Below are 25,795 nucleotides of genomic sequence, written 5' to 3' on the forward strand. Positions count from 1 at the left end.
GTATCTTTTTTTGCCCTCCCCACCATGTAATATCTTAAAAACTATGTCTCCTCAAACATGTTTTTGTATTGTCTTCCATAGCCAAATGTGGATTTAATATTTACGCTATTAAATTCATCTTGCTAGATTCAGCACTCAACTCCAGAAGTGGAGATCATTTTGGATCCCTGCATATATATTTAAATATCTTGACATACTCTGACCTTCAAGTGCTCAGAGGCAGAAGCTGGAAGCAAAGCAAATGTGCTAAAGTTGGATCCAAGTCCTTGTCCCCAGTTTCAAGCAGAAAATAATACTTTCTGGTTAACAGAAAATTTATTTTATGGTGGGGTTAAGATAAAGCCCATTTTCGGCAAAAAAAAAGGGTTTTGTCCTAAAAAATTTTAAAACCATTTACTAGAGCAGGTCACTGATAACTTCTCCAAGAATGCAGTCAACACCACACCCTTATCCCTCCCCCAACTTGCCACACCACCAATTTAAATGACTTACCCAGTATTGACTAAAATTTTAATTTTTGATGTATGCAGCTAATTTTAATAAATAATTCATCTATTTATTTTGGAAAGATCATAATCATAGTAATTTGGTATCTTAGTGAATATTCTTACGATATATAGTTTGAATTCCCACCCTCCAGCTTTAAATGCAAAATGGACTTCTGCAAAATAATTTACCAATTCTAAAAATGCTTACAATTCAGTTGAACTCATCTTGTACTTCCTGTGGAAAAAAATGCTACTTTTTTTACATGTTCAGAAAAGAGAATTTGCCATTTTTGTGGCAAATTAACACTCTATTTGCTCTACTCTGGTTCTTCTTTCCCCTCTCCTTTCACCAGTACACCAGATGGGTTTTTTAAAAGAGGGGAAGTGATATTGTAACACCAATAATGTTATACCAACAGTCTTCTGGAAGAAAAGTTAATTTGAGGACGAACTCCCCTTTGGACCATTCATTCAACCAGGTATAAGCCCAACAATCATATTATGATTCAGTTAATATTTACCATTTTATTCAAATCTCAAGAAAAAACAACCATTAAATGCCTTGCCTAAGTGCAGATAAATCACCATCTAAATTTATTTGCTTTTTGATAGGATTAACACATCAAGGGAATACTGTAGCCTATTTTTCCTATTCCTGATGACTCCATGTTTGGATTTTGATGGTATTTCTACAAGGTCACACAGCAACTTGATGGTACAACTGAGACCAGAATCCTGGGATTTAGATTCCCAGGCTACGACTCTTTATACTATACCATGATGACGCTCAAATGCTTACAGGAGGTGTTTATCATAAAACATAAAAAAAAAGGAGCACCAGAGTAAAAAACATAATCAAGATGAAACAAGTTAAAGGTAATGCCCGGGCTTCCCTGGCAGCACAGTGGTTAAGAATCTGCCTGCCAATGCAGGGGACACGGGTTCGAGCCCTGGTCCGGGAAGATCCCACATGCCATGGAGCAACTAAGCCCATGCGCCACAACTACTGAGCCTGCGCTCTAGAGCCCACGAGCCACAACTGCTGAGCCCACGTGCCACAACTACTGAAGCCCATGGGCCTAGAGCCCGTGCTCCGTAACAAGAGAAGCCACCGCAATGAGAAGCCTGCGCACTGCAACAAAGAGTAGCCCCCACTTGCCACAACTAGAGAAAACCGCACGCAGCAACGAAGACCCAATGCAGCCCCAAATAAATAATAAATAAATAAATTTTAAATAAATAAATAAAGGGAATGCCCCCTCCTCACAGTCCTCTGCCACTTATAAATTCTTCCTTCTTCAGTTTCAAGTATTTAGCTGGTCATATTTTTCTAACTTAAAACTGAGCTCAAGCCTGAATATCAGCTTCTCCTAAGCTAGATGTAGGATAAATGAAACTATTAAAACTTTATAGTGTGATCTCCCCAGAGGTGCAAACTGTTTAATTATTTCCTCTCTCACTCCCAAAGTAAGATAATATCCAGCTGGGAAATGATCATTTACATAAAACAATATGTAGAAATTAAAATACTTTAATATAATATAAACATTTCCAGAATATAGACTGATTTTTTATCAGTACTTTTTTAGAGCTCTTTAAAACCATATATCATCTAAGTTTACTATAGACTGTTTCATTTTCCACTTTCAGAACTAGAAAATACAAAAATACACTGCAAATTAGATTTAACAAACAAAAAATTAGTCTAAATCGCTTCACACGATTTCCTTGGAGAAAACCAAGAAACATAAACAAACACACAATAACAACAATAAAATACCACCAACACTAACACAAACCTAAACAAGGGATGGATTCTGTAATGCCTGGTAATTATCTCATTTAAAATAAATTATCTCCCACAGGTAAGTAATTCACTGTCACAGCAATTTGAAGAATAGAAGCAGAGACAGCCTCATTAAGGGAAATTACTTTATACACAGGAAACATGTAATTTTTCTTTCACTTTAGTATATAAGGAAAAATAACTTGAGGAAAAGGCATATTGAATACTCTTACTTCACTTGGCTTTTGTTAGCGGTTAAAGTAACTGTCCACCTAGGAAAATTCAATAACATGAATTTAACAAAACCAAATTCTTCAACTTATTTCTTCAATTCAACCTTAAGGGAACAAAACTGAAAAGTTCAAAATCCAAGAGAAGACTCATCCTAAAGCACTGACACTTTTGTCTTTTCTTCAACAGGCTTCCTTTTCTCTTATGTTCTTACTGTGTTCTTAGGTTCTTCTTAGGTTCTTCTTTCTCAGAGACTAGGTTTAGGCTTGTCTTTTCTTTCAATTTCAATTTTTACACATAAAAAACTAAGCTTTCCTGAACTGACACTGACTGTATTCACCTCTCCTTTTCTTCATTGGATGTTCCTGTCTTTGTCTAAATTTCCCTATTCTTAACCGATTTCTCGTTGGGTAAACAAAGCTAAAAGTTCAAAATCCAAGAATAGACTCATCCCAAAGCATTTCCTCTTCCGTCTTTTCTTCAACAGATTTCTTTTTCTCTTTCTTGTGCTTATGTTCTTCCTTCTCAGAGGGAACACCATGGCTTTTTTTCTTTTTTCGATGCTTAAGCTTTCCTGAACTAACTTTATCTCCCTCTCTTTTCCTTTCCTGGATACTCTTGTCCTTGTCTAGATCTGTATCCCCATAACTCTTTTTCCTTTTATGCTTTGACTGCTCCTTCTCTGGCTTTTCTTCACCTTCCTCCAGGTGCCTTCTTCTCTTCTGATGTTTCCGCGTATGACTTGCTTCATGGTCACTGGTATTGTTTTCTGAGGAGAGGTGCTTGTAAACTTCAGATTCTACACTGTATGGGCCAGAATTATTTTCCTGCTGACTAAGGCTCAGGGGTACTGGTTTTTCTGGGAAATAGTCTCTGGTGGGTTGACAGTAGGTCATAGTGTCTAATCTCTGCTTGCTGTCATGAGTTGGTAAGCAATGAGGTAACTGGTTTTCCGCTGCCTGTGAAATATTGTATGATCTTGGGTAATTCTGGAAAGTCTCAAATGGGAGTCTCTGCTCAAACATTCTATGTCTGGGTCTGGAATCAACCATTTCTCTGTATTTATGGGTTTCCACAGAGCTATCGCTTCCCTTTCTGAAACAAGTCTTTGGCTCTAGTCCTCTGGCTTTCTGCACTTTGATATAATCCTCAAGTTCATCTTGGAAAGAGTCATATGACCTCTTTGAATGAGCTGGTAACCAGTGATGTAATTGGCTTTCCACTGGTGAAGTACTGTATGGTCGTTGGGAGGTCTGAGAAGTCTCAAATGAAAGTCTTTGCTCACACATTCTTGGTCTGGGTCCAGAATCAACTTCTCTGTACCCATGGGTTTCCACAGAGCTCTCGTTTATCTTTCTGAAACAAGTCTTTGGATCTAGTCCTCTGGCTTTCTGCACTTTGATATAATCTTCCAGTTCATCTTGGAAAGAGTCATATGTGTTCTTTGAGTGAGCTGGTAAGCAATGAGGTAACTGGTTTTCCACTGTTTGTGAAATATTGTATGATCCTGGGTATGTCTGGAAAGTCTCACATGGGAGTCTTTGTTCAAACATTCTATGTCTGGATCTGGAATCAACTGCTTCTCTGTACCTGCAGGCTTCCAAAGAAGTCTCTTCCACCTTTCTGAAACAAGTCTTTGGTTCTGGTCCTCTGGCTTTCTGTACTTTGATGTAATCTGTACTTTCATCTTGGTAAGATTCTGGTGGCTTCTTCAGATTCTTCACTAGATTGGTAACAATGGATTCTCTGCAAACAAGACAGTAGAAAGTTCTTGTTACTAGATTATTTTATTTGGAATGTTTGCTTTGCTTTCAAAAATATTAGTTTGAAAAAACAAATACAACAGAGGCCCAAACAAAATTTTAAAACCTACCTCAATATAAAAGCTATAAATTGTGACTTTTTGTATGTCAAAGAGAAGCAGCAGGGGTAGTCAGATATCTTCTAAGCACCTCACCATGTTTTACACATAAAAAAATTTTCAGGCCTTGGATGAAGGGAAAGATGGGTACAAAGAAGCAGACATATTTGATACTGCTGTAGTACTTAAAAATATAAGGCATGTTGGGATGTGTGGGAAAGGACCAATAATATTTAATGCCCTAAAGATGGTCTGATCTGAATGTCACATTGCTTTAAAAATTTTTGATTATTAGTTCCCTGTACAGATCTATAAATGTGACAGCTATTTATTCTGGAACCCTGAGATTTTAAAAAAGAGTCTAAATGAAGGTTAATTTGGTGAGTGAGACAACTTAGCTACTTAGTATTCAGACTCAATAATATAAATATTTTCCACTAAAATAATGTAACCGAAATAGTATGCTTTGATTTTAAAAGCAACAAAAAATATATACAATAGTTAAGTGCCCCATTGTCCCACTACCTGACTTATCTGATCCCCAATTGTCCACTCAATCCTTTCCTCCTTAAAATAACAAAACAGATTGGAATAAATGTGTATTGAGCTCCTACTATGTGCCAGGTCAGGCACCTTGCACATATTTTTATATTTCATTATAACCACTTTATGTCAGAGCTGTCCAAAGTTACATACTTGGCAGAAAGATAGATCTGGTATTCCAATTCAGTTCTGTCTAACAACAAGACCTTCTTTCTTAACCACTATACCTCATTGGAAGTATGATGACTGGATCACTGAATCTCTGGAACTAGCCAAGCTTCCAGGGATTACAGGGATTATTTGAATTTATATGGTTAGCCTGAGAATGATCCTTTAGCATCTTTCCAAAGAAGGACAATGCTGTCTGGTCAGGAGGGGTGACAGTTAGCCAGCTCTGTCAGTTACTATCATGACAAGAGAAATCCCTGGGGGATGGAACTAGCATACAATATGTTACAAATATCACCAACCATACCCAGGATCAACTCTTAGGGAAATAAATGCCTAGAAAGTTTGTAAAGTACATGCAAAGGTACTTGACAGAAGCCCTGGTCTTTGGTATCACAGGAGCATTTTGGCAAGAAATACTTACTTAATTTGATGTTCACTTCCTTGCATATGGGACCGGAACATTTCTAAAGATGTAAAGGTGATATTACAAATATAACAAATGTAGGTTTTCATAATAAATGCTGAAAAACAGAGAGTTCAAGTTAAGAAGGTCAATAGGAATACACTTCGAATCACATAGCTGGACAGGAATTTACTAGAGATCATCTACTTGAACTTTCCCAATTTAAAGCTAAGGCCCAGAGAGGTCAAACGACTTGGTCAAAGTCACACAGCATTAGTAACAGAGACAGCCTATCAGAGCCCATGTCTCTTAATTTAAAGTCCAAAATTTTTCACACTACACCACACTGCCTCTCTAGCCTTGGCCTCTTTCCTAAGAAACTGCTATCTGCCTGTTTATTGTTGCTACATGAAAGTACAACAGACACTTCAAATTTAGCATGCCCAATCAATCTTTGCCTCTTAATCCCTCAACCTACCTCTTTTTTGTTTGCCCTTAATTCTCTTTCTACCCAACTAAAACTTGAAACATCCCAAAATATTAAAAACAAATAAAAGCAAATTCTTACTCTCTTACCTGAAATCACTGTAGTGCATTAGTTTACCAAAAGTTATTTCCACAGACAGATTTTAGAAAGGAGAGAGGTTCAGTGAGCCCCACTCTCAGGATAAATGCTGAAAGCAAAATTCTAAAACAAAACTGCTAGTTACCACTTCATAAGGGTCAAGAACTATAGAATAGATATACTAGCTACCTCTCTATTCTGATTCATAGGTAGAACAGGAAGCAGGTGACAGATTAAGCTTTATTTTTTAAATCTTATCATCCTTCCACTTTCCCTTTGGTCTGAAGAAGCAAATTAATAAATTTCATAAGCTAAATATAAAAACAATCCCACCCTAAGGAAGAGGCAATAAACTGATGGGTGCAGAGATTTTTAGGGTCAGGCAAGACCATCTTCTTTTAAATCAAACAGCAACTTAATCACTTAAAGGCCACTGAATTAATTATTACTAAGTGTATTGGTCTTGTCTAAGCAAAGATTATTCACAGAAACAGGAGATTATTGCCAAGGAGAAAGAAAGATTTTGACTTTGAAAAACATAAGGACTATGTTCACTATTGACATATACTCTGTGGTGGGCCCAGGAGAGCTCAGCCGATTATGTCAAAGTCTAAATAAATAATTCTTCAAAATTATCCTCTCTTCCTGTGCTCTGATTTTGTGCTTGCCAAGCCACTTCTGATTATAATTTGGTTTCCCATATTACTGATACAAAAAAAGAGGATACCCTAGATGATAGATACTTTTTTTAAAAACCTGGGAACTGGAAATATATATTTCTCCTCCTACCATAAATCAATACCAGAATGACAGTGTATTAAACTACAATGTTTCTCAGCCTTCTCTGGTAAGGATCACCTGGAGTGTGAGTTTAAAATATAGATCCCCAGACCCCCTCTTCTGGAGAATATGATTCTCTGGGACAGGGAATTTGTATTTTGGCAAATTCCCCAGCTAATTATTGTCAGAGAATGTGTGGAAAAAAAGTGTATTAAACTACAATGTTTCTCAGCCTTCTCTGGTAAGGATCACCTGGAGTGTGAGTTTAAAATATAGATCCCCAGACCCCCTCTTCTGGAGAATATGATTCACTGGGACAGGGAATGTGTATTTTAACAATACCCCAGCTAATTATTGTCAGAGAATGTGTGGAAAAAACCACTAAGGGAATACCTTTCCAGTTCCTTGGTTATTTATCTGCATCTTCCAATTTTGTTTTTGGTTTGTGGAGTCCCTGATTTGAGGCTGATCACCTCTGAAGACTCTGGACTTCCTGCAAAGCTGAGGACTAAATCCAGGACTCTGCATGCTCATAACAACCCTTTTCAGTAAATTAGTACTAACCTTATTTAACAGGTGGGAAAATTAAGGCTCAGATTCACTTGGCCAATACCATGTATTTTGAGGGCACCCAAGTTATGCAAGATAAGCAGGAATCCTGGTTTCCTCTAGACTAGTGGTTCTTAATGTTAGTTACACATTGGAACCTTGTGGAGAACTCTAAAAATATTCATGTTACAGCTCCACATAAGACTAATTTAATCAGAATCTCTAGGGGTAGAACCAGGCTTTCTTACTTTTTGAAAGCACTCTAGATGATTTTTCTGTGCAGCCACTGTTGAGCACCACTGCCTAGATTATCGAGTCAATGATCTTCATTATGATTATAAACTCAGATTATATTTCAGAGGTTTTACATATTTGTTTAGTGCTTATAGAGTATATTGTATATAATGTTCTCCTCAGTTCCTCCTTGGTTTCTTCACAAATTATACCAGAAGATTATAATATAGGCAATATAGTAGTTCAGAGGAGCTGCAGGTCACATATGAAAGATCCAGAGGCAGTTCTGGAACTATGGTCTGCTTTCTATTACCTTAGCCCTTGTCTTTTTGACACACTGATATTCTTTATCTTTTTCTAGGATATAGACATCTCAAAAAATAATATATAAAAACGGTGTAAACCCTTTCTGTGAAGACATGAAGTCTATTTATTGGCCCCAAGATCAAAATTCCTGGTCTGATCCTACTGAAACCTGCCTCTACTATGTTCCTTACACTGTCTATTCTCCTATCTGAGTCTGATCCTTGGGCCTGTCAAGTTTTGCTCCCCTCAGCCCTGCTAGGATTCCCTTTTTCTGACTTCACCCAGAAACTCAAGCTTCTTTGCAACCTGTAACTTTCAGAATCATCCATAACCTAACACTTGTGGAGCCCACTTTTCCCCTAATCACAGCCCTATCTCATAACTCCCTGGACTAAGGTCTTTGTTTTCAAAGGATAGATTGAGGAACTGCATATCTTTATAGTCTAACATTTTGGTTCTCAGTCTTGGCTCTATATCATAATCTCTTAGGGAGTTAAAAAAGAGAAAACAAAACACTAATGTGTGGGTCCCAGGGATTCTAATTTAATTGATTTTAGGGATGGCCTGAGCATTGGGATTTCTAAAAGCTGCCTGCAGGATTCTAGTATGTAGTCAAGAATGATAACCATTGATCTAATGTCTTAAATGGGGAAAAACAACTGAGAGCTACATGCAAGCAAAAATGCAACTTAATGTGGCATTTAGCTTATGAAGAAAAATAGAAAATGTCCAGTTTACATGTTTTTAAATTACAGCAGATAAACAAAATATTTCAAGAAAACTAACATTGGTTGAGGACCTATTCTGTGATGGGTACTGTATATACTGCTTCATTTCATCCTCTTTCAATCCTGTGAAGTAGCCTTATTTTCATTTTATACCTGAGGAATCTGAGGTGCAACTGGGCAACTGACTTCAAACATTTCTCCAAATCTATGTTTATCCCACTACACAACACTGCCTTTCAATAAACAATTATCAAATATTGAGCAAAACCATATACTCATTCCCATATAAAGCACTGAAAAGGATATTGCAGAATAAAATACAATCCCTTGTCTCAAGGGGGCCAATTCAGTTAAGGGACTATAATTAATGCAACTGTCAATGAACAGTAATACCTATGAAAAATCAGAGGAAGGGGAGAATACCAAGAGCTAGAGAAGTGAGGGAAGTTGCGATGGACTTTGGAGGAAAAGAAGGATTTGAATTGTAAGGAAAGCAGTTAGGGCATTCCCGGGGATGAAAACGATATCAGGTATGGAAGAGACAGAAATGAGCATGATGTGCTGAATTCAAATAATCTGTTCAACCAACACTAAACACCTCTGTGGCACCAAGCATCATGCTAGATGCTAGAGGTACAAGATGAATAAAATGGGCAGGTTGCTCACAAATCCAAGTGAGAAACAGACACATGAACAGAGGATTTCAATCTCATTTGGTAAAAGGTAAGACAAGTATGCTTAAGAGGTATGGGAATTCAAGGAAGCAGAGGCACTTAGTACAATATGGGGGTCTGAAGAGGGCTATTGGAAGAGATGATGCCTTAGTTAAACTTGGAAAAATGAAAAATAAACAGTTAAAAGAGTTGAGAAGAGTACTGTAGGCAGAGGAAATAGCATGAAAAAAAACACAGAAGTGTTTACAGGAACTAGTTAAAATTTGGAATTGTTGCAGAATAAAATATAAGGGGACGAGATGGGAGAGGCAAAAGTGTATCACATCAAAGAGACTTTTATATTATGCTAAGGAGCCTAGATTTTTATTCTGTGGGCTGGGAAACCTTGAAGTGGTTTAAGTAGTAAGTAACATGGTCAGCTGTGTGTTTTAGAGAAATCTCTCCTCTAACTGCAAAATGGAGGGTAATTTTAAGAGGAGCAAGCCTGGAAGTAAGGAGACCACAGTTACATAAGGCAAGAGATGAGGAGGGCATGGGCGAGAAAGGTCACAGTAGGGGTAGAGAGAAGCAGGGATATTGGTGAAATATTTACCATTAAAACAGACAAAATTTAATGACTGAGTGAATGTGGGAGATAAGGGAGAAGGAGGAATCTAGAGAAGTCTAAAATACCTCTCAGCATAGTTTGGTGACTGAGTGGGTGGTGACCCTAACTGAAATTGGAACTTCATAAGGAAGTACTATTTTAGAAGGTGGGAGAGTAAGCATTGGTGAGTTTGAATTTGGACACACAGAATCTGATATATCTGTGAGATTTTCATGTAAAGGTGTCCAATAGGCAGTTAGATATGGGAATTTGAAAGGCAGAAGATAGGTTAATTTTGGAGAAATCAGGGGATGGGGGTTAGTTAAGACGATCAGAGTGGGTGAGATGTCCTGAGGATAATGTATGGGTGGGCATAGGAACACCAACATAATGCTAAAAACCCTGGAGAGTGCCACTCTTTAAACTAGATGGTAGAGGAGGAGTGGGGGTCCATGAAAAATCAAGAAGTAAAGGACAGAGTTGTAAGGATGAACAGGAGAGAGTGATGTCAAAGGAGGAATGTTTAGTGAATGCAGTAAAGATGGCCATTGGATTTAGAAATTTAGAAGTCACAGTAACCCTGTGAGGGACAGTTTCAGTGGAACGGTACAGTGGTGGTGTGGAGGGCTGGGGGAATGTGTGTCAACAAATGGTAAAGAGTTGAGGAGTGAATATCAGTAAAGACAGTTAAGAGTATATATGAAAAACAAAAACAACAACACAACAAAAACTTGGCAAAGAAGAGAAGGGGAAAATGTAGTAGTTAAAGGGAAACTCAAGGTTAAGGGATTATTTGGTTAAGGCAAGATACTTGGTATCCACATTTGATGGCCACATTTTTCTTGATGAAATAAGGAATAAGCTTGCCTGAATGTTGTGAGGAGGGGGAGTGTTGAACAGTAGAAAAGAGTCCTGGAGAGTGGTATAGGCTTAAAAATCACTGCTGAAAGGAAAGTGAAGGAAAAGGAAAAGTATTAAGTAGGACTAAAAGGCCACAGAGATTAGATAATAAGACTCTGTAGAGCTACCCAATCTCTATCCTTATATAATTCTCCACAGCATCACTCAGTGTTCTGAATGTAAAAGTAGAACAAGTGGACTGTGGAATTGATCCTGGGTTGAAATCTTGCTACTAGGTAGTGAGAGAATAACAATGAGGTATAAGTAAAGCCTTCCAGAAGGTGGTTACAGCATTAAAGTGTGAGATGATGGTAGTGAAAATGCAATGGAAGGATAAAGGAAGGAGAAATAGTTCTAAGACCTGATAAGACTGTGGATGGATAGGAGATAGGGAAATTTAGTCAAAGATGCCCTCAAAGATTCAAGTGTGGGTGACTAATAAATAGTGGTACTACTGGCAAAGAAAGAAAACTTGGCAAATTTAAAGTGGTTTTAGGGAAAATTATTAATTCAATTTTAGATATGTTGAGTTACAGGTAAAGGTGAGACATCTAAGTGCAATAATGGGGCTAGAAATTAGTAAAATAAATAAAACAAATACAGTAAATTAAAAATACATACATACTTTATTTCCATATCGTTATGGTAGCCATTCCTGTGCTAATAAGATCTGGACTGAATGAGGGACATGAAGAGAGCAGTAAGAATGATGAAAAAAAAGAGAAAGAGATTAGATAGAGTAGAAACATATATAAACAATAGCAGATAGAAAAGAAGGCAGAGACAGAAAGAAGGGAGAAAATGGGTGAAGAGTGAATATAGTTAAAGTGGCACAGGTTAAGTTGTTTTTGTCTTACCACTTGCTCACTTATAATATGGGCTTCTGCTGTAGCTGTTCTTTGCAATTCTCATTAGCTACTTTAAATTCTTCAGCTATTTTTTAATCCTCAAATGTTTACTGTTATCAAAATGAAATAGTCAAGGCAGGGATGAAAATCTGTTTTTTGAGCTTCACCTTCAGAGGCTAGTGTAAAATGACTTCAATGACTGGATTAAATTATGCTGATGATCAGCACCCGCCTCCCCAGTCAGATGAAAATTTCACCAAAATTCTTCTCTCAATCTAATAACCTTGAAACTTCAGAGTGCTAAAATGACCCTCCTTTCAGAAGTGACCAAAGTGCACACATTTCTCATGGCTGACACACTTCTCAGTTCCAATTTACCTAATGCCACAAACTAGAAGCCACTTATTTCAGATTACCCTCAGCATAGCGATGGGAAAAATACCCTAACAAGTGGAAGTTTGTCATTTCTCCAAACATCTATGACTTTCAGAAGCCCTACCACTTCTATTTCTACACTTGCCTAAATCAATGTTCTTTAAAATCCTAGATAAAAATACAGATCTCTATGTAACTTTTGGGGATATGTTGAATCACATTAAGCAGAAAACTTAATAGTACAAACACAGGGTTAGCACTCAATAAATAAAGGCTAATAGTTCACTGATTTATATATTAAACTAATCTCTATTGAGGTAGGCCTACTCTGTGCCAGTTTCTATCTCTAGTACTCGAAATATAGATGAGTTAGATGAAGTCCCTTCCCTCAAAGACCTTACATTCTAGTGGGAGATAAAGACACAGGGAGAGATAATTAGATATGCAGGTTAAGGAAGCACAGAAGATAAGCCTTGAAGGAAGTGAAAAGGCTTGAAAGAAGTGAAATGAGTAGGAGTTGGTCAAGAGAAGAGGGACATGAAGATGTTCTAGGCAAAATGGCAGCATGAAGGGCACAGAGACAAGAAATGGGGTAATGGTTTCTGGAAACCATAAGCAGTTTGTAGATTCTGACCCACATAGATCATAGCAGGAAGCAGCAGGGAATAAGCCTGGAGAAGGAGATAGGGACAAGAGGGTAGAGAGCTATGAAGCTTAGATTTTTATCCTTAGAAAATAGAGAAATAAGGACTTTTAAGCAGGGGAATGACATGAAAAGATGTATACTTTAGATGAAACACTCTAGTGGTTAAATTGAGGGTGGATCTGGGGAGACAAAACTGATGGCAAGGAGAGTAGTTAGAGGTTGTGGCAATATTCTAGAACAATGCTTCTCAAAATTTATTGTGAGTACAAATCACCTAGGGATCTTGTTAAAATGCAGATTCTGATTCAGTAGGTCTGCAGTGAGGCCTGCGATTCTTTTTTCTAACAAGCTCCCAAGTGATGTTTATAATGCTGGTCACAAACCACACTTTGAGTAGCAAAACTCTAGAAAAAATGCTAAGGGCCTGAACTACTGTGGGAAAAGCATGGCTGGAGAAAAGGTAACAGTAAGATTCAGGAGATAAAACAGTCATGGCTTGGTGCCTCATTAGATATAGGAAGTGAAGTAGATGGTGCTGTGGGATTTACAATTAACTACAGGTTTCTACTTCGAATGACTGAGTGGCTTTGAAATGGCTATGGGGTATACAGGTGAAGAGGTAGCGGCTCTTTGAAGATATGAATCTAAAGCTTTGCAGAAAGGTCATAAGCATACAGATGAGAAATGAAATCAGAGGAATGGATTAGATCATGTTATAGATTAAGGTCAAGAATGGAACCATGGGAACGCCTACATTTAGACAATGAATTTTAAAAAGAGCACCCAAAGAAAACAGAAAAGAAATAGAAACACGGGAAAAGAACAATAGCATAAGGAGTTACTAATGACAAAGAATAGAGCTTCAAGGAGGCAGTAATGAACATTTTCACATTAAGCAGAAAGGTCTAGTAAGGAAAGAATTGAAAAATAATGGTGAGTAGAGGAAAAGAAGTGGGTGGAGAAGAGAATATGAAAAGGGAATAAAATATACTAGTAGTGAGAAGGTGCCTGTGGGGGAAAAATGAAAAAACACATGGTTAGAAGAGCAAGTGGATCACTCCAGTCAGGATCAGAATCTTTACTGCGCCTGAATTCTTGCGACTCTTTCTCAGCTCCTTTGTTCATCCTCTCTCCTTCCCACTGCTATCAATCTAAATCATATACTTCCTCTATAAAGATTTTCTGAACCATGATGTTTGGCTCCTCTGGTTACCAAAAATATGTACACAAAAATCCGTGTCTGCAGCTTCTTGCAATGAAGTATTATTAACCCAAGTAGTTATATACTTGCCCCTTCAGGGAAAATAGTATATCTTCATTTGTATTCCCAAGAATGACTAGCCTAGCACCTAAGAGACACTTAAGTCATACTTAGTGACCAAATGATATAACTACATGATACTAATTTAAAATACTTCCTTATGTACCTATGATATAACATGAAACCGTGGTAATACCTATATTTTATTAATAAGAGTCATCTAAACCTTTCTGGGTCTCATTTTCTAGAAAACCAACAGACAGACCAACGTGGACTCAAAAGTCCTTACTTATCGAAAATTCTATGATCCCATGAGTATTATCAACCTCGTATTCAGTAAAAGCATAATAGTATATACATAAGCCAGTATGTTTTATAAAATATAAACTTCCTAAGAAAGAGATTTGGGATATTTTTACTGTTTACCATTTGCATCTGATTTTGCTGGAAGAGGTTTCTCTCTTATCTTGTCTACAAAATTCTTCCTAGCTTCATTTCTTTTGTGTTTTTTCCCAACATAATGTTGTTGGGCCATTAATGGACTATTAAAGAAAGCAGGACAGAGCTTGCAATACTTGTTTGGATTATTCAAATCCAAAGCACTGCTGGAAGAGGAAGGCATAGTCTTGTCTTTAATCCCACCTGGAGGAGGCTTGACAACAAGGGGCTTCAGAAAAGTTGACTCTGCAGAAGTAGTAATAGGCACACCTGCTGAAATAGTCATAATGAAAAGTGATCAACATGTGTCCAGCTATTAGAGCTGCATTCATTATAAAGTATTAGGGAAAGTTAGAGTTCTTTAAAAACCTACTGTCTCTGGACTTTTTCCGTATAGGGCTGTTGGATAAAGGTACTCAGGCTAAAAAGAATTTCCTTCTGTGAGAATAGAAATTTGAATACAAGTCTGTCACCAAGTTTCTCCAACAAAGTTACAGGAAATAATATTCAGCATTAGGCATTTATTTCAAATGAATTCATTTGAAAAATCAATGAAGGCATAAGAGATGTCTTAGGATGGTTCTTGAAATTAGTGAGGGTAAAAGAGATGGTACCAACTTCTAAGTTGGTGTCTTTCTTGAGTAGCACAGTAAATCACCTATTCAGTCCAGATATGTGGTGTCTGTATCAAAATAAAATTTATGCAGTTGTTTAAGGCTATAAAATTATACGTTTCCACAATTACAGTTATTTCAGAGCTCTTTCATTTAGTCTCCTCTCTGAGAACAAATTTATGAATTTTGGGGACTAAAGATAAGGCTTTACAAGATGCTTTCTCTTGTAGGGCACACTGATTCTGTCCCTCTTGACTGACAGGCAGAAAAACAAATATACAAAAATTAGAGAGACTAGAATAAATTTTAAAATAATTCTGGTTTCATTTATTAAGAAAACTATATGTTTTAATGCTGATGAGGCCTACGGTATGAGTTGGAAATTAATATTGGTAAAATTTCCATGCTAGGCATGCTTTATTCCTAAAGTGTAGAAGCTAGTGAGAATTTGGTAAATTATTTATTCCAGAAAATTGATCATCTTATTTTTTGTTCTAGCACACAACATTTTCAAAATACAGGCTGGGTTTTCCAGGGTGTACTCTGCCACTTCAGGCCAGAAGTGAGATCTGTGGGTCAGTTCTCTCATGCGCTGGCGGCCCAACATCACTGGAAGGAGGAAACAGCAACGTTTTATAGTTCTCTGTATCTTTGACATCTAACATAAAATAAGTACTCAATAACTGCTGATTGATAATGCTAGTAGTACTTTTTCTTTATATTCATAGGAAGAAAGGAATGAGCAATCGGGTAGAAGAAGATTCCATACCTTTTTTTTTTTGGCTATAGTTATAGTCAGAAAATGCTGCAACATAACTATATTATGGTGAAGACATTGGTCTGAACACACACTATGAGATAGTGTTTTCGTAAGTACTAAAGCAAAAAAACGAATGAGATAGATGCCAAGGGGAAGAAGTAAGAAGGAGCTAAGACTTTATAATTTGATTAGAAACTGGAGAGCTCAGGTTGCTTATTGTTCTTTCTTTATAGCAAGATAGCAAATAACTTGCTTTTATTTGGATTTAATAAACTGAAAAGGAGAGGTCGCAACATTTCTTAAAATTCAGCTAGCAATTATGATCTCTATATTAAATTACAAGGATACAGAAAGAGATTAACCGGGCAGAAGAAGAACCAAGTTACTGCGGCACAGTAAAAGTCTCTCCAATAAAAAATGGATGGCAGAGATGGGAAAAAATTATAGAGAGACCCTGTATTGAAGCTAAAGAGGTGAATGTCATCTTACCCATCTCTGGCTGAAATCCTGATGGAGATACCTGATCATGCTCCTCCATTAATTGCTTCAGTTTTTTAGCATGGACTTTCCCCACATAGTGAGACTGAGCAACAACTGGGGAGCTAAAAATCATGTTGCAGAGATCACAAAATTTGTTTCTGTCCACTACTTCACTCCTATGCATCTGAAATAAGCACAGTCTTGTCAGAAAGATTCAATAACTCAAAGTTTCGAATTACAACATCAACAAAGGCCACTCACCTGAAAATTCCTAACATCCATCTTCATTTTCTTACCAAGCACTTCATTTTGTTCCCCATGCATTTGAAAATAAAACCTAACATTTTGAGCATGTTTTTCACTCTGAAAAAAGATATAATATGACTTTGTTTATTCAATAACAGAGGTACCCCAAATTTACACCTCTTCAAATCTGAGGACAGTACCCGTGAATTGAAATATATTTAATGTGTACCAAGTTTACGAAAAGGCTTCACATGCTTTCAAATCTCTAAATCTCAGTTAAAATGAAAATAATGCTTTAATTTAGAGTCCAATAACTTCTAGGTTTTTGTTTTTGACAGAGACTCCTAGTTTTTTTTGCCTAATATCAAACCTCTTCTTCTTCCTTAGTTACACATCTTAGGCAATATACCCAGCTAAAAGACTGCATGTTCCAGCCTCCCTTTCAGCAAGATGTAACCTTGTGACTCTATTCTGGCCAATAAGATGTAATCTGAAATGCTGGGTAGAACTTCTGGGAAGCCTCCTAACAGGATGAAGGATGAAACCCTTCTTCTAACCTTCTTCCCTCCTGCTTCTGGAATTAAGATTTAAAGGTCATCTGGGACTATGGGGGATCTTGAGGACAGAGGCTAGTTCATCAGAGTAGAAAGACAGAAAATGCCTAGATCTCTGATAATGTTATGGAGCTGTCACATCAGCCCTGTACTGCTTACCTCTCAAATTCTTTTATGTGAGGAAATTAACCCTTCTAGGTTAGGCACATTAGAAAAATCTCTGAACAAATGTATAACAAAATACATAATAACGAAAATGTTGGTGTAAATAGAAGGGAAACAACATTCCTGAACATATACTGTGAGGCAACTACTTACTCTCTCTCTACAGCATTTTAAATTGTGAAATATATACATATAGAAAAACACAGGAAATAATATAGTTGAAGTACATACCCACTGCCCAGTTTTAACAGATATTATTAACATTTTTCTATATTTCTTTCAGATCTCCTTTTCAAAAGAGGTAAAATTTTACACATACAGTCCTATCTCCTCATGCCAACAATCCCTCCCCTCCTCAGTCCCTCCCGATAGGTAACCACTATCTTAAAGTTGGTCTATATCATTTCCTCTATGCTTCTCTTCTTTTACTAGATATGCATGTACCCATAAACAGTATTATGTACTACTGTCATTTTTTAATTTTATGAAAATGGAATCAGTCTATTCATATCCTTTTCAACTTTTTATAACTCAATATTATGTAAGATTTGCCCATATTGATACATATAGCTCTAGTTCATTCATATTACATGCTGCATAATATTCCACTCCATATGCTACCCATCAAATCCCCTACTGAAGGCAGTTATGTTTCTGTTTATTTTGCTATCACAAGCATTTCTGCACTGAACATATGTAAACATATCTCCTAATATAATGTCCAAGAGTTTATTTAAAGTAGACACCTAGATATGGACTATTTGGCTTATAAGGTATGAGGGTTTTCAGCTTTAATAGGTATTATAAAATTTCTCTCCAAAGATGTTGAAGCAAGCAACTATATTCCAATAAAAATTAATTTAAAAAAAGATGTTGAAGCAGTTTACAACTCCAAATGTAGCATATGTGAGTGATTTGTCTTCCTATATTCTCCTGAAGTGTTAAGTGCTATTAGATTTCAATTTTTGTGAGCATGATGGTTTTGATAAGATAGTTCATTATCACTTTAACTTGCATTTCCCATATGATCACTTCTGAAGTTAAGTATCTCTCCTATAGCCTGTTTATAACACTTTCCCATTTTTCTACTGGGTTGTTTCTTGTTCTAATTGATATATAGTTCTTTATATATTCTAGATACTAATCCTTTGTTAGTTATATCGGTTATAAATAGCACTCAATCTGTGGCTTGTCTTTTAACTTTATAATGAGTTTTTTGTCATATAAATTTTCCCTACCAGGTATCATGGCATATTTTAAAGCTATACTAATAAGGTGAAATTATTATAGAGACAGGCAAACAGAGCAATACAATAAAACATAATAACATTATAGGGCTTCCCTGGTGGCGCAGTGGTTGAGAGTCTGCCTGCGGATGCAGGGGACGCGGGTTCGTGCCCCAGTCCGGGAGGATCCCACATGCCGCAGAGCGGCTGGGCCTGTGAGCCATGGCCGCTGAGCCTGCGCGTCCGGAGCCTGTGCTCCGCAACGGGAGAGGCCACAGCAGTGAGAGGCCCGCGTACCGAAAAAAACAAAAACAAAAACAAAAAAAAACATTATAAATATATATATGTATATATGAAAATTAACTTATGATAGAGATGCCACTACAAATCAGTGAGGCAAGGATGGACTGTTTAAATAAATATTGCTGGGATACCTGGCTATCTGTATGGAAAATAATGTTACCACCCTCCATATGTGAAAATCAATACCAGATGGATCAAACACTTTAACCTAAAAAATAAAACTTTTAAAAGTATTAGAAGAAAATAGACAGAAATATCTATATGACAAAAGAACAAAGAATGGTTTCTTAAACATGTAAATATAAATACAAAAGGAAATATTAATAAGTGCAACCTCATTAAAATTCAAAACTTCTGCAGTACTGTCCTATTTTACATGTACAATAAATACTATGCTGAGATAGTCTGACACTATTAACCAAGCTGTATTCTAAAGAGAAAAAAAATCACCTTTTCAAGTAGGATATTTGCACAGAAGTGCTTTCAAATATATGGAAAGTCATGTATAGTTTTGATTTGATTATTTAACAAGCTTAAGTACCAAACTTACAGATGGCACTGAAATTTAAATTTAAAAATATGCTACAACATTACATAACATAATGCTTTATAGCCATTAAACTATTATAGAAAAGTAAAAAGATGTAATGATAGGACAAAGTGTTCAGAATATGTTCTTATATGAAAAAGCAAGTGCAAAACAACATACAATTCTCTTTTGTAAAAATATGTCTGTGTGTTTAGAAAGCATACTGGAATCATATAAACTAAATAGAAGTTAATTAAATGATGCTTACTTACAAGCAACAGAATTATGATTGATTCATATTTTCTTATATTTTTGTATATTTTCTACACTGAATAGTACTTCATAAGCCCATAAAAGTGATTTTTCAAATTTAAATTCAAATGGTTCCAACCACAGTTATCACAGAGCCCCTTCATTATGTTTCTCTCTTTATTAACTCTAAATCTTTGAGCTTCGGGGTCCCAGGATATGCTAGGGACAATCAGATATCTGATTTCACTTAATTCTCACAAGTATAGTAAAAGAGATTTTATGCCCCCATTTTGCAGGCTCAAGAAACACGCTCAGAGAGGCAAAGTGACTTGCCCAGGGTTTCACAACAATGGTGGAGTTAAGACTTGAACCTACGTCCTCTCAATCCACAGCCAACACAATTTCACTATCTGTAATTACAGTAATTGAATCCCAATCAACATAAGGACTGAAACATAGTTGCCAATAAGATTAGCAATGGGCAAAACAAGATGAGGTGTTTAAAAAAGTAGAACTGGTATTATATTTCTTTTAAGTAAATGTATCTAGTACTTTTGTTAACACGGATACCAGATATGAAAAAAAATCCAATAGTTCATAATATGATGTAGAAATGGGAGACAACACTAACTAAAAGAAAGGAAAGAACACTGGATATGAAATTAGAAGAAATCATTTTTAAGCTTAGTCATGCCAAGATTAGCTATGCAGAATCACTATCCCTCTGGGTTTCAGTTTTCTAATCAATAAACTAAAGAAGTAAGAACATTAAACATTCCTCTTTTAACTCTAGAATTCTATGGTACTGTGCTTAAAAACATGTAGCTAAATCAAGTGTAAGACTAGTTCATTTTGTTTTTATCCTTCATTTACTGTAAAGGAAAACTCTGGAGTTCAATAATATCCCTTGATTCACATTAACTGTTTCCTACTCAAGCTTTATAAAACTTCCCTTATATTTATTACAAGGACACGAAGGATATAGTGGCTTGACAGATACAAATGGAGGCAGAATGATGTGAAGAAAAGAAAACATGCTTTGGAGTCAAAAAGGCTAAGTTTAAACCCGAATTCTCCAAACTTAAGCTAGTAAGTTACTGTCCCTCTCTGAGCCAGGCTCCTCATCCATCAAAGGGAAATAATACACAGGATTCTCATAAGAATCAAAAACAGATAATATATGAAGTTTATCTGCTGTACTTAAAAACCTATTTTAGATTCTATTCCCATTATTTTTAACCTACCTCATAATGTGAAATCCTTTGTGATTCAAACTGCAGCACCACTCCACATATATTACAAAAATTATCTGTAAAAAGTTCAGTCTTCTCCTGTTCTTTCCAAGTCATAGCTATGAATAAAATAAAGGGTAATGAGACTATATATCACATAAATGAATATTTAGAAGTATCATTTTCATTCTTCAACTACATATTGTTTCATATACCACCTCAAACCTGAGTGCTTGTGAGGCTACAGTAAAAGCTTTTTGCTTATTGAATATGCAATTTAATATGAGCATAATAAATATGCCTCTAATGTAGGATATAGCAAGAGTTATTTTTTTAACATGATAAGCCTAGGCAATACCATACCAAACGAAAAGTTATGGGTGTACCAGTAACTTCATGAGCTTTGTAGACTGATTTGGGGCACCAATAATGAGCGGCAGGATTAAAAAACCAAGCCTTGGAATTTGTGTTTTACAGTAGACAATCCTTAAAAAGGCATTGTTATAAGACTGTCACTTATCTGGAGCTATGGCTCCAATGTTATCTAAAAATCACACGGAACCACAAAAAAACTTTGCCCATAGTAGGCAAGCATTTTCAATTGTTGTACGAACATTAGCACACTCATCTGGCCAAACAAGTCTCACAGAAGGCCCCAAAGCTATAAAGTAATGTTCATATAATAACATCTAGAAGTGTTATTTCTAAATGTTTCTCACTGTAATAAATAACACATGCCAAAACTTTCTGAATTTACACTTGAGGTCCACACTTCTATCTAAACTTCTTAACAGCTGCAATGTATTCCCCCAAAATTTATTAGTGCATCTATAAGGTATAAATCACAAAACATCAAAATTTTGCTTGCTATTTAGCTATTTAAATGAATAAGGTGATACCACACATACTTTCACAGAGAAAGTCCAATGATATATTAAATGGATAAAAAGTTGTAGAAAAATAAATACAATACATCCATTTCTGACACTAACAAAAATTAAATATATATCACATATAAAAATATGGAAAGATATAAATTAAATTTAAAAGTGATTAACTTTGGGAAGCAGGGCTAGAAAAGGAAGAAAGGGAGAAAATTTAACATTTTATTTTCTGTACAACTGTTTTTTTTCAATTTTTGCAAGAAGTATGTAGGACTTTCTATTTAAAAACCTTTAGAGGTATTTATTCTAAAAGTTATGTTGGATATCTGCAACTAAGTTTTGTTTTCAGTACCACTGTATGGACTAAAACTGCTTACTTAAATTGCATGCTCAAGATAATAATAACTGTAAGGAGGAACATGTCAAAAACAAGTTGATGAACACTTAAAAATTTATCCCTATAATATATAGTATCCTCTCTGAATTATTTTTAGGTTGTTTTAAAATATATGATTTCTCTAACTTTGACTTTTAAAGTCAGCAAGGTAGAGAGTTTAACTAAAATGTATTTCAGGACTTCCCTTGTTTCAGAATTAACTACTATATGCAATCTGAGCATAGTGATAAGATATTGAACTTCCTATTAAATTATTTAATAAGTAAATATTATTATTTGGTGGCAATATAACTTGTTACAGAGGGAAAGTTTCCATTAAGAAGACAAAAGGAGGGATTCCCTGGTGGCACAGTGGTTGGGAGTCCGCCTGCCGATGCAGTGGACACGGGTTTGTGGCCCAGTCCGGGAAGATCCCACATGCCGCAGAGCGGCTAGGCCCGTAAGCCATGGCCGCTGAGCCTGTGCGTCCGGAGCCTGTGTTCTGCAACGGGAGAGGCCACAGCAGTGAGAGGCCTGCGTACCGCATAAAAAAAAAAAAATAAGACAAAAGGAAACTACTAATTTAGAGGTTCAACAATTCCTAAAATTTAACACTCATTTCTTTCCTAGATCAACCTTTAATTCCAGATTTCCCCACTTCTAATAGTCAAAGTTTGACACTGACACTCAAGTTGGGAAATATGAAGGCTAAGTATTTTAACCTAGCCTTTCATTACTGGTGACCCAGATAAATTTCCATGAAGTCCATGAAGTTACTGGTACCCTACAACTTTTCCTTTAGAATGGTATTGCCTAGACTTATTGCCTTTGACTCATTTTCTCAAACAAGATCTTGGTCTGTTTTTCTTTATTAAATGGCATAATATTCCAGACTCAAAATCTCAGCCATTCTGCTCCCCAGCAAATCACTGTTTCATGTCAATTCTAGCTTATAACGTTATTTGATATCCATCTCTTCCTTTTAATTCCCCATAACACTACCCAAGTTCAGGCCCTCAATGTCTTGCACATAATTTAGCTTTATTGGTTTTTACTGAGGTTAGTTTCAAAGTACTATGGTACACATTTTGGAAAGAGATAAGAAAAAAGAACGAGCACTTATTGAAGGCCCTCTATGTGTAAACAAGATAATAGCTTACCCCTTTAGTTCTTTAAACAAGTCTGCAAGGTAAGTGATATTTCCCACATTCTGAAGGTCAGGAAATTAGGATTCACTGAAATCGAAATAACTTGTCACATGTGTTATTTGGTGGAGCGGAACTTTGTTTTATCTTGATTTTTTCCATTATAAATACATAACTGTTCCACACGTTGGAAATGACACAGCAAGTGAATAACTCCTAATCTCAAGGAATTTACAATTTAGTAAGGAAGACGTGTAGATAAAGAACCATGGGGACTTCACTGGTGGTCCAGTGGTGAGGACTCCACACTCCCAATGCAGGGGCCTGGGTTCAATCCCTGGTGGAGGAACTAGATCCCACATTCCGAAACTAAGAGTTCGCATGCCACAACTGAGAGATCCTGCATGCTGCAACGAAGATCCTGCAGGCCACAACTAAAGATTCTGCGTGCAGCAACGAAAATCTCGCATGTCACAACTAAAGATCCCCATGCTGCAACTAAGACCCGGTGCAGCTAATTTATTTATTTATTTATTTATTTATTTATTTATTTATTTATTTATTTATTTAAAAAAAGAACTATGATTCCAAGATCAAAATGTCATGAGTGATATAAGACATAAGGTACAGTGGGTTCCTGCTGAGGAGTTTGGGTAAAGCTTTCTAGAGGTGAACAGGTTTTGAACTAAGCTTTAAAAGATGTATAAAATTCAGATAAAAAGAGTGGAATAAAGGTACCTGGGGGTACACAAGAATATGAAGTACAATATCTGAAAGCTTGGAATGAGGCCAAATCATAATTGGCTTCATTAGGGCATTTGGACTTAATTCTGCATTCAACAAGGGAAAAGACGTGATTAAAAAGGGATATGAGAGGAGCTTCAAAATGGCAGAAGAGTAAGATGCGGAGATCACCTTCCTCCCCACAAATACATCAGAAATACATCTACATGTGGAACAACGCCTACAGAACACCTACTGAACGCTGGCAGAGAACCTCAGACCTCTCAAAAGGCAAGAAACTGCCCACGTACCTGGGTAGGGCAAGAGAAAAAAGAAAAAAACAGAGATAAAAGAATAGGGATGGGACCTGCACCACTGGGAGGCAGCTGTGAAGGAGGAAAGGTTTCCACACACTAGGAAGGCCCTTCGCGGGTGGAGACTGCGGGAGGCGGAGGGGGGGAGCTTCGGAGCCACAGAGGAGAGTGCAGCAACAGGGGTGCGGAGATGGGCGTGAGATGCTAAGGCTGCTGCTGCAGCCACCAAGAAGCCTGTGTGCAAGCACAGGTCACGATCCACACCTCCCCTACCGGGAGCCTGTGCAGCCCGCCACTGCCAGGGTCCCGCGATCCAGGGACAACTTCCCCAGGAGAACGCATGGCACACCTCAGGCTGATGCAACGTCACGGGGGCCTCTGCCACTGCAGGCTCGCCCCACATCTGTACCCCTCCCTCCCCCCAGCCTGAGTGAGCCAGAGCCCCGAATCAGCAGCTCCTTTAACCCTGTCCTGTCTGAGCGAAGAACAGATGCCCTCAGGCGACCTACACACAGAGGCGGGTCCAAATCCAAAGTTGAACCCCGGGAGCTGTGCGAACAAAGAAGAGAAAGGGAAATCTCTCCCAGCAGCCTCAGGAGCAGGGGATTAAATCTCCACAATCAACTTGATGTACCCTGCATCTGTGGAATACTTGAATAGACAACGAATCATCCCAAATTGAGGAGGCAGACTTTGGGAGCAATGATATGTATATTTTTCTCCCTTTTTCTCTTTTTGTGAGTGCGTATGTGTATGCTTCTGTGTGTAATTTTGTCTGTAGAGCTTTGCTTTTGCCATTTGTCCTAGGGTTCTGTGTGTCCGTTTTTTTTGTTTTTTTTTTTTATTACTTAAAAAATTTTTTTCTTAATAATTATTTTTTTAATTTATTTTATGTCATTTTAAATTTTTTTATTTATTTTACTTTATATTATTTTATTTTACTTTATTTTATTTTATCTTCTTCTTTCTTTTCTCCCTTTTATTCTGAGCCACGTGGAGGACAGGCTCTTGGTGCTCCAGCCAGGTGTCAGTGCTGGGCCACTGAGGTGGGAGAGCCAAGTTCAAGACACTGGTCCAAAAGAGACCTCCCAGCTCCACGTAATATCAAATGGCAAAAATCTCCCAGAGATCTCCATCTCAATGCCAAGACCCAGCTCCACTCAACGACTAGCAAGCTACAGTGCTGGACACCCTGTGCCAAACAACTAGCAAGACAGGAACACAACCCCATCCATTAGCATAGAGGTTGCGTAAAATCATAATAAGGCCACAGACACCCCAAAACACACCACCAGAAGTGGACCTGCCCACCAGAAAGACAAGATCCAGCCTCATTCACCAGAACAGAGGCACTAGTCCCCTCCACCAGGAAGCCTAAACAACCCACTGAACCAACCTTAGCCACTGGGGACAGACACCATAAACAATGGAAACTACGACCTGCAGCCTGTGAAAAGGAGACCGCAAACACAGTAAGTAAAGCAAAATGAAAAGATAGAGAAACACATAGCAGATGAAGGAGCAAGGCAAAAACCCACCAGAACAAACAAATGAAGAGGAAATAGGAAGTCTACCTGAAAAAGAATTCAGAATAATGATAGCAAAGATGATCCAAAATC

The 25,795-nt window shown here is 37.1% G+C and overlaps 1 protein-coding gene across 8 annotated transcripts in view; it reads right to left on the reverse strand.

Moving 5' to 3' along the window:
* Positions 1 to 2,260: 2,260 nt before the first annotated feature.
* Positions 2,261 to 25,795, reverse strand: part of ZMAT1 (zinc finger matrin-type 1) — a 40,618-nt gene continuing 17,083 nt past the window's right edge. For 2 of the 8 annotated variants that reach the window (XM_055081927.1, XM_028482903.2), the window contains exons 2-7: positions 20,747 to 20,853; positions 16,489 to 16,590; positions 16,237 to 16,411; positions 14,362 to 14,646; positions 5,502 to 5,601; positions 2,261 to 4,251 (exon numbers count right to left, since the gene is read on the reverse strand). In XM_055081927.1, the coding sequence (XP_054937902.1) occupies positions 2,934 to 4,251; positions 5,502 to 5,601; positions 14,362 to 14,646; positions 16,237 to 16,411; positions 16,489 to 16,590; positions 20,747 to 20,853 (2,087 nt within the window). In that variant the 3' untranslated portion in view covers positions 2,261 to 2,933. Of the gene's footprint in view, positions 4,252 to 5,501; positions 5,602 to 11,426; positions 12,192 to 14,361; positions 14,647 to 16,236; positions 16,412 to 16,488; positions 16,591 to 20,746; positions 20,854 to 25,795 lie in introns of those variants that run through there. The other 6 variants (XM_028482902.2, XM_028482901.2, XM_028482904.1 and 3 more) reach the window with 6 other exon arrangements.

The sequence above is a fragment of the Physeter macrocephalus genome, chromosome 21 (assembly GCF_002837175.3).
Source record: "Physeter macrocephalus isolate SW-GA chromosome 21, ASM283717v5, whole genome shotgun sequence".
NCBI lineage: Eukaryota > Metazoa > Chordata > Mammalia > Artiodactyla > Physeteridae > Physeter > Physeter macrocephalus.